The 13,588-nt window shown below is 39.0% G+C and overlaps 1 protein-coding gene across 1 annotated transcript in view; it reads right to left on the bottom strand.

Moving 5' to 3' along the window:
• Positions 1-4,269: 4,269 nt before the first annotated feature.
• RIMBP2 (RIMS binding protein 2) overlaps positions 4,270-13,588 on the bottom strand; it is a 435,603-nt gene continuing 426,284 nt past the window's right edge. Inside the window, 3 exon segments of the mRNA XM_078154256.1 lie at positions 4,270-4,594; positions 6,901-7,035; positions 10,592-10,663. Of these exon segments, the coding sequence (XP_078010382.1) occupies positions 4,406-4,594; positions 6,901-7,035; positions 10,592-10,663 (396 nt within the window). The 3' untranslated portion in view covers positions 4,270-4,405.

Genomic DNA, 13,588 nt, shown 5'->3' with positions numbered 1-13,588 from the left:
GGAAAACATTAAAGACTAATTATAAGGTACTCATTAAGGTCAAAATATTTACTTATATATATGAAAATGTTATCAGTATTCTTAAAACTGTCATCATTACTAAGGTAGTTTGAAAGAAAGGTTGGGGCTGAATTGTGTATGATGGAATGATGCTACAAAACCAAATTGGGTAGGAAAATGTAAAACGAGCAATTATAAAAAATGGGATATAAAAACTAATACAGAGGAAGCAGCTGATGGGAGGAGGTGTAGGGCCGGTAATATTGGAACCTTACTCTTATCTGGGTTGAAAAGGAAACAACGTGTACATCTAGAAGGGTGTAGAAGTCTTCTGAACATGTAGAGAGGTGAGAAAACTGGGGGATAGGGTGGAGGAGGGACTTTTAGAGGGGTGTGTAGATTGAGATTGGGGGTGGGGGAAGGGTTGGGGGACTCTTGGAGAGGTGGGTGAAGTAGGGGGTGGGAGGGTGGGGGAAGAAGATATTGTAACAGGGATAGGGTAAAATAAGGTTGAGAAAGAAAATAGAATAAGATAGAGAGAAATTCATAAATAGTAATAACTAAAAGTGGATGGGATGTTTAGAGCAGGTTTTTTTTTTTTTTGGCAATTGGGGTTAAGTGACTTGTCCAGGGTCACACAGCTAATAAGTGTCAAGTGTTTGGTCTGAGGCCAGATTTGAACTCAGGTCCTCCAGACTTCAGGGCTGGTGTTCTATCCACTGCGCCACCTAGCTGCCCCCAGAGCAGCTCTCTTTGTGGTGTCAAAGAACTGGAAATTGCAGGGATCCCCATCAATTGGAGAATGGCTGAACAAGTTGTGGTGTGTGGTTGTGATGGAATATTACTGTGCTATAAGAAATGATGAGCTCAATGATCTTAGAATAGCATGCAAAAACTTGCATGATATGGTGAAGGGTGCAGTGAAGAGAACCAAGAGAACATTGTATACAATAATAGCAGTATTGTTTTAAGAATGACTTTGAGTGACTAAGTCGTTTTGACTGCAATGATTCTCTACCCTGCTTCCACAGATACTATTCCAGACTTCTTCTTCTGCCCTCAAACCTCCTGTCCACTCTGTTGCACTAACCCTCACGCCTATAGACTCTCACCTCACACTCTACTAAGAAAATAGAGACCATTCACCAGGAGCTCCATTTTCTCCCGGTCTCTCTAGCCCTTTACGTTATCTCCCATTCTTTTCTCCTTTGTATCAGTCTCTGATAAAGATGTGGTCCTCCTCACCAAATCCAATCAACCTTCTACCTGTACCCTTGATCCCATTCCTTGAGTATATTAAAGAGGTGTGAGTAAAATCACATTCCAGAAAACATAGAAGTAGGGAGATTTCCGAGAAGAGGCAGCATTTGAGTCAGGCTTCAAAGGATAGTTCCCAGCTGCAAAATTTGAGCCCCAAAATGTAGGACAGGAATAAACCTTTCAAGACAGGTAGTGTGGATTGCTTTAGGGAGGCAGAACCGAAATGGCTAAGAGTTCTTTCTATACCTGATGTGAATTATTACATTCATCCCTAGAACCTGCCCCAACCCTCTGGCTGGCACCTGAGGCCAGTCAGGAAGTACACTCCCTCTTTCCCAAGCTTTTCTAGTTATCTACAGCCATATGAGCCTTATTACACACCACTTCGTTTCATGTATCCCGTGTCGACCTAGACTGGCCTACTTGCATACAGCACTTGTCTTCTGTCTCCTTCCTCCATACCTTTGCCCACTCTGAAGGTTGTCTTTCATGTCTAGAATGCATTCTTACCTCACTGCTACCTCTTAGAATTCCTGGTTGCCTTCAAATCTCTTCATGCTCTGTTATTAGAAGCTTTGTCCTCCAAGTTATTAGTATTATAAGTACATACCTATTTACATGTGACCCACAGTAGAATGTGAACCCTGGAGAGCAGGGAATATTTCCCCTTTTCTTTGTATTTCCAAGCGCCTAACAGTGTCTTACTTGGTTTGCCCAATGTTTTCTGTATTTCATTTAGTTAGATGTAAATGATCATTTTCTTGGAGCCAAATAATTTTTCCTTCCTTTTCTGAGTCAGAAATTCCCCTCTACCCAACCTGGGCTGTCCCAAACAATCATCCCCTATGACCTAGTGATGGGCCTACCCTTCATCCCCCATATATGGAGACCTTAGACAAAGCATTATCCAGTAGCATAAATTGAATTAGGTGAGCTAAGACAAAAATCTCTTCATGGATCTTTTTAGATGGAGCCATGAATTGTTTCTCTTCAACCCACCAAGACCTTAACTGACATCTTGGTAGTTGGGGATCAGATCATGCTACAGTGCAAAGAGGAACCTTTTCAGGTTTCTGGTCACCATTGCCTTTAATCAGAGCCTTAACTAGGGCAGATTGACTGGGGCTTTGACTCAGCTAGGGTGCCAACATTAAAATGACACTGGTAGCTCTTCAAAAACACAGAAACTGCTTACTTTCACACCTCATTATCAAGAAATAACAAGGAAAAAAAAAGATGCTCCCAGCAGGCATTCCCATGGCTGTGGTGCAAGTGAACTCTTCCTTGATCCCCTGCTGCTGCCTCCTCCCTAATCCTCTGGGGAGTTTTGTTTCTGTGCCACTTGTCCTGGGAAACATAAATTACTAGTTATGCCTTCATTTATATGTCTCTAACTGGATCTCTTACAATGATCGTGCATTGGTGGAGCACATATTTCAGAAATACTTGCAGCATTAATATTTTTGTGTGTCATGGACCCCATTGGCAGTCTGATGAAGCCTACACATTCCTCAAGGATAATGTTTTTAAACACATAAAATAAAATCCATAGGATTACAAAAAAAAACCTGATTATATTTAAAACACAGTTATGCCTAGAAATACTCAAGAGTCCCTCTTTCTACTTGAAAGAAGAGCATTCCCCTTCCTTTATTGTGTGTATTTATGTATATGACATAGTTATACAACATCAATGAGCAAGCCTCCCACAAATACAAAGAGTGGTCTCAACAACATTGTATAAAATATCAAATATTTTATTTACATAAAATATTTTACATGAACTGTACACATGCACACACCCACACAATATTTAACCACAAGTTCAGGCCAGTAGTTGTCTTGAATTTCATACATCTAGCACACACAAATAATTGCTTTTTTTTTTTACAATAATTTACAGTCGAGTTCTTTGAAGACACAATGGGGGGAAGCTTTGATCATTTATAAACCTTTCATAAGTTACAAAAGAAAGGCAGTCTGAAAAGTGTATATAAACAGTAAAAACAATTTTCAAGGGGACAAGAGTTACAAAAGAGTTACTGCCAAAAGGACTGGCCAGCGACTGGTAAGACCGCTTTTGTTCAGGAGATGCCAATACTGAAAAATGGGCATGGAAGCAGGTGGGGCTCAGCATTTTAGGATGCCTTCTTTCTGCCTTTTGTGCCTGGTATAGCATTTTTGACACACATGCACACATGACACCTCACTGACAAGCCCATTTCTGTGTATTTCACACTGACATCAATAAAATGAAAAATGGTTGAACCAAAGCTTGCACAGCTACAGAAGAACACAGAAGGGGCAAAAATGCCTGTTTTCCAGCAGGTTGGAGGACTTGGACATTACATGGAGGAGAGTAGCCCAAAGTAGGTTTTACAAAGTGTATTGATAGGGTATGAGAACTCTATGATTAAGTTGTATGTGGAATTCTTTTTTTTCCCCAATCAGTGAACTCAGGCCAATGTCTAAAATAAAATTGAAATAAAATAACTTTTCTTTTTCCTTTTTCTTTTTTTTCCCCCAAATTACAGACGTTAAATGGAACCAGTAATAGGTTACTCGATTTCAAACTCGTGTTTCAATGAGAATGAAGACATTTGAATGTAGAACACATACAAAGTATACACTGTATATTTACTAGACAGTACAAATCACTGTGCATTTTATAAGGCAGAACATCAAGGCTGAATAAACTAGGAATTTCAAGACCATAGTTAAGTGACATTTACGCATCATGAGGCAAGCATTTGGAAAAAGAGAAACTTGAAAGTCATCCCTTTAAGGGCAGGTAACAAATGCAGAAAGATGAGATATTGTAGGTGGGGAGTGGGCTACCCCAGTAGCTGTTCATCCACCTGTTGTTTAATGGTTCCCCCCTCCCCCACAAATCATACTTTGGAAAATCAGAGCAGATTGGCAACAATGACTTGGAAAGAACAACAGGCCCACTTTACTCTTGCAGTCAGTTAAAGTGAACCATAGTGCAAAATTGCATTTTTTTTCCCCTACTGGTGTCAGAAAGGAAGGGGGAGAAAAACGGAGATGGTTTTAGAAAGTACTTTAGAGAGTCATGAAAGCCCTAGTTTGGGATGAAAGGAAATTACATAGGCCAGGCGTTACAAGTCGTCCAGAAGCACATGGGTCACTTCACTGCACCCAGTTTTCTCAGAAGTTTCTTCCCTTTGGAAAGCAGACCCTTTTTCTTTTTCGAGGCCCTTTCCCTGCCTCTCCCAGGACTACCAGAACCCATAGATGACGGAGGTGACCCAGAATGGAGATGGACTGTGGGGGATGGTGCTCTCCTTGACGTACCTGTATTCTCAGGAGGAACCTATTAGGTATATTGTGACAGTTTATTGAATGTTTGAAAGCCAACAACATCATTTCAGTGGGGGTAACATCTTAAGGTCCCATTTCCCACCAAAAGGGGGCAAAGAGGCTCACGTCTTCTATTAGTGGCTTAAAATATACCAAAGGCAAGTTACACATAAGCATCACCTCCCAAAGCACAGCGGCCACCAAGCGGTAAGACACATGCTTTGGGGACCTAATGGTTCTGAGCAATTGCCACATTTCATTTTGCCAAAGTAATGGCAAAAGAAAAAAAAAAAGAAAATTTCGGCAAATGATCATTTGAGTTTTTTGAATCAACATAGCAGTTAGCCCAGGATAAGTACAATGGGCTAATACCAGCAACTGAATCTTGGGAGCAAAAGTTTCCCGGAGGAATTCCTATTGTATTCAAAACAAACAAAACAAAACAAAAACACTATTTGATGATGTAAAATTCTGATGTTCTTGAATCCATTTTGCACAATTTACTGTGCTATATGTACATATTGGAGAGAGATGGCACATTGGTTAAAAAGAAAAAAAAAACTAAAATGAACCTTAATTGCAATCAAAGAAAACTTAAAGGCCCTTATTGTTTTGAAAGTGTGCTTTGTATATTTCAAAGTGAAAATGAGTTTTTCCCAGTGCGTAGAACTTGAGAGCATTTCAGTATATTTTAAGTATAATATAACATCAGTCCTTTAACCCCATCGATAGAATTCTTTCATTCTGATCATATAATGCAGTTACTGTTTGCCTAAAGGAGGCTATACCAAAGCACATTTTAATGTACGTAATAGAATTCACTTTCCCCATAACCCTTATTATTTCAGGCCAGACCTTATTCGAATACAAAATGTTCCTACAGAAAAGAAAATTTAGCCAAGGGTCTTCAAGCTTCCTTGGATTTAAAATCAAGGCCTAATTCTAATGGAAAACAACTTAGTAAAGCATCCCAAGTACACCTGAAGATACCATGTATTTAGCCTAATGCATTCATCCACTGAGCTGCATCATCCATGACAGTTAACATTGCATTGGTAAACCAAACACTATTCAGGGACTCTCAGAGGCTGGTTGGTTTGTTTCTTTGTTTTTTAAATGCCTGTTATGGGCTACATATCATCACATTTTTGTAGTACAGAAGTCGAACTGCCTAAGAAAACATTTCTAGGTAGTTCCAGCCAGGATTTGAGGTTGCTAGTGTTATGAGACAACTCCAGGCCAACTTAATTAAACTATTCATGTGAATTATAACCTTTCTTATGAATTTTTTGGAGGGGTGGGTAAAAGTCTTTACAAGTAATAGATTGTGCCTTTTTTTCCAGGGATTGGCTAACAATGCAATCTGCAGCTTTTGCTTTTTAGAATCGTTAGACATTGGAACACTTCTCTACATAAACAGAAATGCTTTCTTCATTAAGAAATATGTTCCCAATGTTGACCTTTTCATGAATTTGTTATAATATGGTAGTGAGAAATAGACACAAGAGAATTTGTTTTATGACAAATTCATTTAAGCTTCATAACTGAGAAAAAGCAACATCCTCAGATTTTTGGGCCAATGATTTTTTGAGACATATTTCTTTTTCTGAATCCCACAGTTAAGTCTTAAGACTACTGCATTAGATATTGCAAGGTAGCTTAAATTGGTATCTTTATTGGTATCTTCAGTTGCTCACTTACGTGAAGGCTACATTGCCTTATTAAGGTGTGAAATGAACACTCTTCTTCTGTTTCCAAGCAGATGAGCAAAGAAATAAAAATATATATAAAATATATAATATAGAAAAACTTGAAGTGATGAAACAAAATAAAGATGAAACACTCAACACGAATGTAATCTCAGATAAAAAAAAGTATTGGAAATAGTATACTAATGTTAATGTTAGAGGGGGATTGATAAGCCTTAATGGAAGGCAAGCAAATAGCAACCATTGCTCACCAAATCAATTTAAGTTTTCTCCATAAAGAAGAGCTATTATCCTTTTGTAGTTTATTATACTTTCTGTTTTATGGTCTATGTAAGACATGGGAAGCTCTTTCATGAATAAAAATTGACCAAATTAGAATTAAAATGGAACTGCTTGGTAAAGCAAATAAAATATAGCTTAAAATGTTAGATTCAGTAAGAAACCAACACCGAGCAACTAGCAGAAGAACACGTTGCAATGTTTCAGGTGGTACATTTCACCCACCCCACTCCCAAACCCAAAGTGTAAAATGTCCGTGTGTAAAAAAGCATGAGACAACATATTATGAAAGACTGGAACGTATATTAAAATATGTAATACAACTGCTTACCCTTTTAGCCTTGGTACGCATTGGGGCATCTTGAGAATAACGGGACGGTGTATCCGAAAGGTAGACTTCGACGTCATCAGGCACTTCTTCCAGAAAGTTTGAAGGAACCAGGCCCTTTTGTCCATTGAGCTCTCCCTATGACATAGAAACATGTTATATGGGAAGAGAGAGAAGTCATTAATTATTGTCTTCTAAGGTTAAGGTTTTGTTTCCTCTTAATTCTTAAAAAGTCTTGTTAATCCAAGTGGCATCATTATTATCAATAGTATTGTTATTATTTAGTCCAGGCTTGTGATTTCATCGGTGTAGGGAAATGCTGATGAAAAAAACCCCTACCAGAGCAGATGGTCAACTAGTCTCAATTTATACTTTAAAAAACCTCAAAACTTATTTATATTATTTTTTGTTTGTTTTTTGTTTTCTCCAACTTACACTCAAGAGGTGCCTGGGGGTATTGAGGTATTAAGTAACATGGTCTTAGCCACACAGCCATGCATCAGAGGTGAGAGTTAAACCTAGGTTTTCCTGACCCTGAGACCAACTCCTTATACACTATACTTATAAATATATTTTTGTTTCCATTCAGTGATTTCAGTCATGTCCGACTCTTTGTGACCCCATTTGGGGTTTCCTTGGCAAAGATACTGGAGCGGTTTGCCATGTCCTTCACCAGCTCATTTTATAGATGAGAACACTGAGGCAAACAAGATCAAGAGACTTGCCCAGGGTCACACAGCTGGTGAGCCTCTGAGGCCATCATCTGAGTGTCTGAGCCATGAAGATGAGTCTTCCTGACCTTAGGCCTGGCATTCCATCCAGTGCACCACCATGATTATATTTACATTTGTTTTTTTTTAAAAAACCTCTATTTGAACATTTGACTATTTTAAAGTATCAGGTTAATTGAGCAATAGTCCACAATACCTTAGAGATACTATTTTAGACTTGAAAATGTGAATGAATGGACATGAAGTCATTGACAGTTTCTGGCCACTTAGCCCCACCACAGATGAAAAAGGCCAATTCCAGAAGCATTTCAATGTCCTGCCACTCAAGTGCTGCTTAATAATGGTGACTTATAGTGACCATGGGCAAATCACTTAACCTCTCTGGTCCTCACTTTCCTCAGCTGAAAAAAGAGGGGGTTGATGGACTGGGTATTTGATGTTCCTTTCTGTGAATACCTGTACTTCTCTGACATCAAGATAAGTTCATTTTTTTTTAAGGTAATTGGGGTTAAGTGACTTGCCCAGGGTCACGTAGCTAGGAAGTCTCAAGTGTTTGGTCTGAGGCCGGATTTGAACTCAGGATCTCCTGACTTCAGGGCTGCTGCTGTATCCACTGCACCACCTAGCTGCCCCTAGATAAGTTCATTTTGACAGCTTACGTGTATTTTAAGTGACGTGGAACCAAATCGCACATGAATGTAAACTGTAAGAGTAATGAGTTTTATCTGATGTACGTAAATCTTTTTAATAAATAAGTATGACTCTAAAAAGCATATCAATTACTTGACTCCTTCAAGGACCTGAGAGTGTGATTTTGTTAGCATGGGGGCAACCTGTATTGATGTGTGTCAAAAATCTCTTTGTACCAGATGAGACGGTTATAGGAGATACCGAGGCCACAGAAATATGCACCCGCTGTTAGCCAGCCTTCAGGTCAGGAGTCTCTACAAGTTGATCCTCAGATGACAGGCTACCCCCGGGCACCCACTAGAAACCTTTACTGGTTTATTAATCCCTCTCTAACATTAATCTAACAATTAATGGATCTCCAGTGACAGTAGCTGTCAAGAGGCAATGTCACTTGCATGAGGGGACTGGGGTGGACTTTAATGGAGGATATTATCTATTCTATAATATATAACATTCTAACAAAAGTGCCTTTCCCTGGCCACCACCTCCTCGCATGGAACTGGTCTAAACGTAAGCTCTTTGAGGTCACAGACTGTCTCTGCTTCTTTTTTTGTATCTCCGGTTCTGAACACAGTGTTCAGGACACAGGAAATACTCAGGTGGTGCAGTGGATACGGTGCGGGACCTGGAGTCAGGAAGACCTGACGTCATTTCCTGCCTCATATACTTACCAGCGGTGTGTGACCCTGGCAAAATGGTGACAATGATAGCACCTGCCTCCTAAGGCTACGGTTAGGATAAAATGAAATCGTTTTTGTACAACACTATGTGTTGTTGTTATTGTTAAGTTGTTTAAGTTGTGTCTGACTCTTCATGACCCCTTTTGCGGTTTTCTTGGCAAAGATACTAGAGTGGTTTGCAATTTACTTCTCCAGCCCATTTTACAGATGAAGAAACTGAGGGAAACAGGGAAAGGTGACTTTACCAGGGCCACACACCTGACGTCATTTCCTGCCTCATATACTTACCAGCTGTGTGTGACCCTGGCCAAGTCTCAGTCTCCTTCTTGGCAAAATGGTGACAAGGATAGCACCTGCCTCCTAAGGCTACGGTTAGGATAAAATGAAATCGTTTTTGTACAACACTATGTGTTGTTGTTATTGTTAAGTTGTTTAAGTTGTGTCTGACTCTTCATGACCCCTTTTGCGGTTTTTTCTTTTATCTCTAGTGTTTAGTACAGTGGCTGACACACATTATTGTTGTTCTTAGATCAGACCTGTGATTTTCTTGGTATAAAAACTCCCTCCACCATGAGGATTGGCACCTTCTCTACAACTTAGAGTCTTAGAGAGTGGCCTGACGGCTGCTGAGAGGCTATGACCTGGCCAGGGTCACACAGGCAATACGTGTCAGAGGCCAGACTTGAATCTCCGTCTTCCTGGCTCTGAGGTTAGCTCTCTACCCATCACACTACATTGCCTTTCAGCTAGTACGTTGTAAGTGCTTAATAAGTGTTTTCAAAATTAAATTAAAATAGAAAATAAACATATATATGTAAATGAATAACATAGATATTTCAGTTCCACAATGGATATATATTTTTTACATTTAATTTTAAATTTATTTTTTCCCAATTACATGGAAGCAAAAATTTTTAACATTCATTTGAAAATTTTGAGTTCCAAAATCTCTCCCTTCCTCCTTTCCATCCCCCCTCTTTGAGAAGGCAAGCAATTCGATATAGATTATAAATGTGCAGTCATGCAAAATCATTTCCACATTAGCCATGTTACAAAGAAACCAAAGAATGGATATATTATCGTAATGAAACAGGAATTATCTCTTTTTCATTTTCTTTCTTCTTCCTCTCTCTCTTTCTCTTCCTACCCTTTCCCTTTCCTCTCTCCCCATCTCTCCCTGCTGTCTCTGTCCTCTTCTTTCTCTCAGTTCTCCACTCTCTCTTTCTGTCTCTCTCTCCCTCCTCTCCCCTCCTCTGTCTCTCTGTGTCTCTGTCTCTCTCTCTCTCTCTCTCTCTCTTCCTTCCTCTCCCCTCTCTCCGTGTCCCCAAGTTGTGCCTTCTCTGCATCTTAGAAGGTTTCCTAGAGCACAGAGAGTTTGAGTGACTTGTATAGGGTCACACAGACAATATGTGTCAGAAACAGACTTGAACCCAGGTCTTCCTAGATCAAATAGAGGTAACCAAAAAAAATAGGCAAAATTTGTTAACTAGATTTTCTGTAGTTCAAATGAGTCTCTCTCATTTCAGGACGCAACACACACACACACACACACACCCCCTAAGAATAATCTCTTTTGGTATATCAAAAACTTACATAGTAAAATCCATCTTCATCAATTTCACCAAACACAGTAATGATGTCTCCTGTACAAAATGTCAGTTCTGCCTGTAAAGACAGGAAGGGAAAAAAGTATTAGGCTGTAATGAAGCAATAATTTTGAAAATAAATTTGACATTACTTTTCCTCTATGTGGTTATCTTATAAATGGTAGCATCTACCGTTTGAAGCAAGTTTTCCCCTTGTTTACTGAGGGTGGCACAAAATTATACAGAATGTAAGCTACTTGTGGACAGACTATTTCATTTTTGTTTCTGTATCCTCAGGACCTAGCACAGTATATATTGTGGGTATCTAAGAAATGCTTGTTAAGTTTAATTGAAGAGAATAGTATAGAAGGTCAGGAAGGAAGGGAAGGAGGAAGGGAGGAAGTAAGGAAGAAAGGAAAGGAGGGAAGGAGGGAAGGTGGAAGGAAGGGAGGAAGAGAGAAAGAAGGAAGATAGGAAGGAAGGGAATAAGGGAAGGAAGAAGAGAAAGATAAAAGAGAAGAAAGATAGAAAAAGAAAGCGAGAGGGAGAGAGAGAAGGAAGGAAGGAAGGGAGAAAAGAGTGCTATCTTTATTTATTTTTGATTCAGATCCCTTTTCTTGCCTGCTTTCCTTTGCAGCATATCTCAAAACTGACTTTAGTTCCACTCATATTCCCTCTCTTACAAGTCCCTTTCCCCGTTCCCCTTAGTTGATAATGCTTACTCTTTCCTCTTCAAATTATTATGCATATACTTATCTCCTTATGTATTGTGTACACCCAGTAGACGGTAAGCTCTTTAACAGCAGGAATTGGTTTTTATTTTGTCTTTGTTTCTTTAACATGTATGGTATACACATAGCAGAAACTTAATGCATAATTAGTTGATTGGATTTGTTGGCAGAAGGGGCTTCACTCAAAAGAACTAAGGTTGAATTCCAAATCTGCAGCTAATTATTTGTTTACTAACTAGACCTAGGAAAAATCATTTTCCACTTCTTGGTCTCAGTTTCCTTATCTGGAAGGTAAGTGATAGAAGCAGATGATCTCCATGGGCCATTTTAGCTCTGAATCCAGCTGTTCTCTTTGGAAAAGCGTGGAGCACTGCATTTGGAGTCACAGGATATAGATTTGAATTAAGGTAACCTGTGTGACCTTGAAGTCACATAAACTTCTTTGAGCCTCAGTTTTCTCATTTTGTAAATTGACTAGACTAACTGGACTCTTCCAGTTCTAAACTGATAATCCTTTCTCATTAGACTGGACTTTCCTTAATGTGAGGTCTTTATTTTTAAGAGCATAAGGGCCTCTGGGACCATTGTTGTCCAGTTCTTTAGTTGTGTCTCACTCTTTGTGACTCTGGGGACCATACTGTCCATGGGGTTTTCTTGGCAAAGATACTGGAGTGGTTTGCCATTTCCTTCTCCAGCTCATTTTGCAGATGAGGAAACTGAGGCAAAGAAGGTTAAGTGACTTACCCAGGGTCACATAGCTAGTGTCTGAGGCCAGATTTGAACTCAGGTCTTCCTGACTCTGGGCCCAGAACTTAATCCATTGTGCCACCTAGCTGGGACCATAGGTGTCTTCAAAAACATGAAAATACAAATGGTAGATCCTGAGAGTAGGGATTTTTCCATTTTGGGCCATATAACTCATCGTCTAGCATGGTACCCTGCACAGAGTAGGCAATTTATTAGTGTTTCTTGAATCAAGTTGTAAGTGAAAACAGGTTGATACCTTCACTATTACATAGAAATACCTATTTATAGTTCTAAGTCAATGAACACAAGGCCAAAGCTGAGATATGTACATGTCATGGATAGAGAACTGATCTTGGAGTCAGGAAGATTTGAGTTCAAATCCTGCTTTGGACACTTATTAGCTATGTGATCCTAGGCAAATTACTTACCTATTTTACCTTCAATTTCCTCACCTATAAAATGGGAACAATCGTAGCAGCTCTTTCACAAGGTTGTTGTGAGGATTGAATGAAATAATATATGCAGAGTGTTTCACATTTTATATAAAGATAGATACATATATATCAATCATATCATATGTCTACCTATTTGTTTAGTTGATCCAGACTATTCTAACTTATCTATTGATCTACTTTTCTGTCATTTCTCTCTAATATATGTATAAGTATATATATATATATATATATGTGTGTGTGTGTGTGTGTGTATATGTGTGTATATGTATATGTATATGTATACCTATTAGAGAAAATATGTAAGCCAGCTCTGTAAAATTATCTTGAGATCCATATAGGCATTGAGTAGGAAATAATACAGGTTTTGGACAGAAGTTTATGTCCTGTTAAGCCCAGTAAATCAGAAGATTTAAGAAAATTTGTTACAAGAGAGACATTGGGTGTCCTAAAAATTCTTAGTGCACATTTAAGCTATTGAAGTTTTAAACTGAACCTGGGACATGCTGTAGAGCACAAATCAAGTCCCACTTCCTGAAAAAACAAAACAAAACAAAAAAACTTATTCTATACAGTAAACTTCGTGAGTCCAGAGATTTTTCCATTCATAAAGTTGGTACTTCACAAATTCTTGCTAAGGCTCAGAGGAGTTTATGTGACTTGCCCAAGGCCACACAGGTGCCCAAGATTCAGCCTTTGGGGCACTCTAGTTACCATAACAGGATCGTTTGATAACTAGGCACCTGCAGAGGTGTGCAGTGGAAAGGGCACAGGGCTGAGAATGAGAGGATCTTGGTTCAGCTCCTCTGTGTGTGTGACTTGGAGAAGTCACTTTAATATCTGTGAGCCTCAGTTTCCCCCTATGTAAAATAAAGGGTTTGAACTAGATAATCTCTTAAGAGTATCCCACAAACACTTTGCACACAAATAAAGGGAGAGCTAAACAATTGGAAAGATCAATTGTTCATGGGTAGGCCAAGCCAATAAAATAAAAATAACAGTTCTACCTAAATTAATTTATTTATTCATTGCCATACCAAATATTATTTTATAGAGCAAGAACATCCCACCTCA

The sequence above is a fragment of the Phascolarctos cinereus genome, unplaced genomic scaffold (genome assembly GCF_003287225.1).
Source record: "Phascolarctos cinereus isolate Bilbo 61053 unplaced genomic scaffold, phaCin_HiC Scaffold_4;HRSCAF=312, whole genome shotgun sequence".
Classification (NCBI taxonomy): Eukaryota; Metazoa; Chordata; class Mammalia; order Diprotodontia; family Phascolarctidae; genus Phascolarctos; species Phascolarctos cinereus.
The sequence above is the reverse complement of the archived record's forward strand: the minus strand, read 5'-3'. Positions and strand labels throughout refer to the sequence as shown.